Here is a 4869-nt window from a genome sequence, read left to right as displayed (position 1 = left end):
TGCTGTCAGATATTCTTGGCTGTCAGTCATCAGGAGACTTTGCTAGGCACTATGTCCAACATGCCACACTAGGATTTGGCAAGAGAGCTCAGTTCCTTACCATATAAGCCTCTGTATAGGTTGTTTCACAAAAGCTAACCTGCCTTAGAGTTACTGATCAGAGATACAATAGGAGTCTAGACCCCATCCATCAGCTACACGGAGCATACAATGTTTTGGCCGTGGCTGTTCCTTATATACTGAGTTCAGCATACATGTGAAGAAGGGAATCTGTTTCTCTATCTGGAGAGAGTTGCTTTGAACAATGTCAGTGCCTTCTCAATATATGTATTTCACTGTGTTATATTTAATCAAGAGTACTTAATTTCTTGGATACTCCATTCTTTTCAATTTTTTGCCTATCTGCATCCATACTTTTTTCTTTTATCTAAAAGTCTATGGTAAAGGTGTATCACACTTAAGCCTGATATCCCCTAAGGAACAGAGCGCACAATGACAGGAGAGCTCTCGAGGATTTCTTCCCGCTCACCTTTCTGTTGCTAAGTCAGCATTACTGAATTCATTACTTGGAAGAAGGATTTGTTTTGTTTTGCTGACTTGAGTTTATGGTCAAGTTGTTGTCATTTTTATCCTGTTACCAGGGGCATCTTTATGTCAGAGTGAGTGGTAAGTCAAAACTCCTTGCCTGACGACCACCAGCAAAGAGATATAAGGGAATGGCCAAGATCTCAACATCCCGTCAAAGGCATTGACCCAATGACTTCACTTATTTCAGTGTCTCCAGAATCTCTGAACTTTATACCCTTTCCAATAGCATCAACAATGAGAAACCAAGATTAGAACTGAGATGAGAATTTGGAAAATCTATCATATCCAACTCATAAAAATGAAAGAAGCTATTTCCACTAAGAAATAGTATTAATAACTATAACAATTGTAAGAAAATTAACTTTATTTTTTTAATTTAGTTCTCTTAAAAATTCTTTTTTATTACATTTTATTGGCTCTATTTATTTAGTAAATGTTTTTGCCATCAGGACTTTTTTATATAAATCTTATTCTCTCATATATTACATCATAACTGATGTTTCTTTTCACTCAGCTTCCCACCTCCTCCACCCCAATCAACCTGTTCCTCCCCATCGATCCCTCCTCCTTTTCCCTTCAGAAACTGAGCCCCCCCCCCAGGGATATCAACTGACTATGCCTTATCATATTTCAGTAAGATGAGGCATTTCTGCTTACATGTTGGCAGTATGAAGCAACTCATTATGAGGACAAGGTTGCCCAAAGTAGGAAAAAGAATCAAAAAACAAACGACACACTCTGTTAGGAATCCCACAAAAACACGAAGCTATACAACTATAAAATATATATACAGAGGACATACATTCGATTCAGGCTCCCTGATTGTCAGTTGAATCTCAGTGAAATCCCAACTGTCCAGGTTACTTGACTCTGTGAGTTTTCTTGTGGTGTCCTTGATCCTTCTAGCTCTAATTATCTTTCTTCNCCATCTTCTGCAGGATTCTCCAAACTCTGTCTAATATTCAGCACAAAAGTAGCTTTTTCCTGAGTAACTGTTGTGTCATAGACTTAATGCTTCTCTCTGCTAGCCTAGGCCTAGTCCTGTACTCTTTTATCTAGCCTCTGTACAATCTTATCTAGGCCAAGAATGATTTCAGCCTCTGAGACTTACTGGTGTGTAAGACCACACCTTCCTAGTACTTCTGGAACTCTGCCTGGATCATTCAACTCAACTGTTCTGGCTTAAACTCCTCTGCAAACTGGTTGAATCAATCTGGTTTCTCTCTGAGCCTTTGACTTTGTGCTCTGCTTGGCATCAAATTAACTCTGGCAATATGATATAATCCTCTGGCCCCTTCTCATTTTCTGGCTCCTCCCAACTTCAGTTGTGACTAGATTGTTCTGTCTCTGCAACCTGTCCCAGTTAAATGGTCCCCCATCCTCTTCCTCTTGCTGTTTTCTCTTAAGTAGCCTCTTTTTTTTCTCTGTGTTCTCATGAGAGTTAGGCATATCCTATTCTTTCAAATCTTTCTCTGATTTATCAAGTTGTCTGAGACTCAATTTGACATCTCTTTCAAACATGAGTGCTTCCTTCTACCAGCTAACACTGTTTTTGATTAAAGGTGTGTAGTAAGCGCTTGTCTGTATTACAGCGAGATGGATTAAAGGTGTGTATTGAGGCTGAGCTACACCACACTAGAAAACAGATTTTTTTCCTGTAAACAACACAATCTTAGGGTTCACAATGTTGTCAATAATCCTATAATTGTTTGGCTGTGGGTCTCTGCATCCATTTCCATTAGTTGCTGGGCGAAGCCTCTCTGATGATGACTGGGCTGGGTACCAGTCTATGAGTATAGCCGAGTATCATTAGGCATTATTGTATTGACTTTTTTTCTTTGAGAGTCATGTTTGGATCTATTCTAGGTCTCTGGGCCATATAGCCTCTGTTTTCTGGTCCTCCAGTCAATGACAGAGGTGAATGCAACTGTCATGGCATGGCTTTCAAGCTGTATCTGTCATTGGTTATCCACTCCCTGAATTCCTGTGCCAACTTTACCCTGGCACATCATACTGGCAAGACAAATTTTAAGTTGAAGGTTTTGTCTGGTTTGGTGCACTAAACCCTTTATGGGGTTATGTCCCCATTTTCATTACTGACTACATTAGTTTCTATATTCTCTCTGCCTTTTACTCAGTTTGGCTAAGGGTTTGTCTGTCTTGTTGATTTTCTCAAAGAATCATCCCCTTATTTCATTGATTCTTTGTACTGTTCTCTTTGTTTCTATTTTATTGATTTCAGTCCTATAATGTTTCTTAGCTCCAAGCTAGTTTACTTTCCGCTGTCTACTTCTCTTCCAGAGCTTTCTGATGTGCTGTTAAGTCACTAGGATGAGATCTTTCTGCTGTCTTTATAAAGGCACTTAATGCTATGCACTTTCCCCTTGACACCACTTTCATTGTGTCCCATATGTTTGGTATTCTGTGCCTTCATTTTCATTGAATGCTAGAAGTCTTAAATTATTTATTTCTTCCTTTACCCTGTGGCCATTCAGAAGAGCATTGTTCAGTTTCCATGAGTTTATGGGATTTCTATTGTTGTTGAAGTTCACCTTTAATCTCTGTAGTCTGAGAAGATATAAGGGATTGTTTCAATTTTATTGTATCTATTGAGACTAGCTTTGTGACTGAGTTTATGGTCTGTTTAACAGAAAGTTCTTTTAGGTGTTGAGACAAAGGTATATTCTTTTGAGTTTGTGTGAAATGTTTTTGATGGTGGTGGTGGTTGGTGTGTGTGTGTGTGTGTGTGTGTGTGTGTGTGTGAATGTGTGTGTGTGTGTGTGTACTTATGTGTGTGTGGTTTTTTTTTGCTCATGTGAGATTATTTATTGTCTATGTTGTAGATGATCTCTTGTGTTAGAGTAGAGCTTATTTATTTCTTGGTTTTAGTTCATCTCCTTGGTTGGGGTTTTCTTTCTAGTAATTTTTGTAAGGATCAGCTCAGGATAGAGATTGTTTAAATTTGACACTCTCATGGTATATCTTGTTTTCTCCTTCTATGTTTATTGAGTATTTTTTCTGACCACTGTATTCTGGGATGCAATTGTGGTCTTTTGAAAGTATGTCCAGGCCCTTCTTCCTTTCAGAGTTTCCATTAAGAAGTCAGCTGTATTCTGATAGGTTTGCCTTTATATTTTACTTGCTCTTTTGTTCTCACAGCTTTCAGTATTCATTTTTTTGAATATTTAGTATGTTGATTACTATTTTGACAGGACTTCATTTTTTTCCCTTCTATTTGTTCAGTATTAAGTCAACTTATTTTAATACCAGAATTAATGTGTGTCTCTGCACTCAGATCATGATATTCTTGCCCTGGGCTTTTGAGTAGGTTTACAATTACAAATGTAGAATCTGTGTAGCACAGTGAGCCACAAACCCAACTAAATTTGAGTTTCCACAATGTAGATCTACCCAAATATAGCTGCACTGTCTGTGGCTTGAATATATCTGTATTTTATTTATTTTACAGTGAAATTTCTGATACTTCATGGATATGATTAAGATGAGTAATCTCTCTGTAATTTCATTACATAACCTTTCTACTTAAAATGTATAGTTCTCAACCCTCAGGGATGCTAAGTGCTCATCACATTCATCAAATCTTTTAGTATTGGGGGAAAAATACATTATAAAAGGACAACTGAAACAGTTATGTAGATAATGACAATGAATCTGTGTTACAAGTGTTTACAGAAATTAATCTTTTGTGTCATATTGAATATATAGTAAGTTGAGATTCATCAGTAAATATTAGAAGATCTTGGGGTTGAAGACAGTAACACTAGATGATCTTTGCTGTGCTCATATTATTTAGAACAGTTGAAAAATTGGTAAATATATTGTTCAGCAGGCTGAGTAGAGTACATCAACCCTGTGATACATGGTCCAACAGTCACTGCTGATGCAGCCACAACCTGCATTTGGAAAGTGTAATATATCAAATGAGGCTCTGTTAGGTACTGACAACCTCAGGTGATCATGTACTTTAAGGAATGTTATGTTTGTCTCAAGAATTATGTTTATAGAGGATAAACATGTTCTCCTGTGCCCACTGGAGAATGAAGAGTAGGTAAATGTTTGAGGACTGTGGAAATAATGATATTCCNACCCTGAATCATAACTCCTTTTGTTACTTTTTAAAACATAATCTCAGTGAGCTAATTTAACTTATTGATGTCCTATGAAAAGTATGATTCTCAAAATTGTTAAAGAAGAATATTTACTATAGAAGGAATTACAATTTTTAAACCATGTGATAAATGTATAAAAAATTCTGGAAAA

The 4869-nt window shown here is 37.1% G+C and overlaps 1 protein-coding gene across 1 annotated transcript in view; it reads left to right on the top strand.

Moving 5' to 3' along the window:
- Positions 1-4869, top strand: part of LOC110315711 (complement factor H-like) — a gene marked incomplete at its 5' end in the record, with an annotated part of 11031 nt that overhangs the window by 4831 nt on the left and 1331 nt on the right. The window contains one exon of the mRNA XM_029534759.1: positions 2494-2627. Coding sequence (XP_029390619.1) covers positions 2494-2627 — 134 coding nt within the window. The remainder of the gene's footprint in view (positions 1-2493; positions 2628-4869) is intronic.

Source organism: Mus pahari, unplaced genomic scaffold, assembly GCF_900095145.1.
Source record: "Mus pahari unplaced genomic scaffold, PAHARI_EIJ_v1.1 scaffold_13265_1, whole genome shotgun sequence".
Classification (NCBI taxonomy): Eukaryota; Metazoa; Chordata; class Mammalia; order Rodentia; family Muridae; genus Mus; species Mus pahari.
This window is presented reverse-complemented; position numbering and strand designations above follow the sequence as displayed.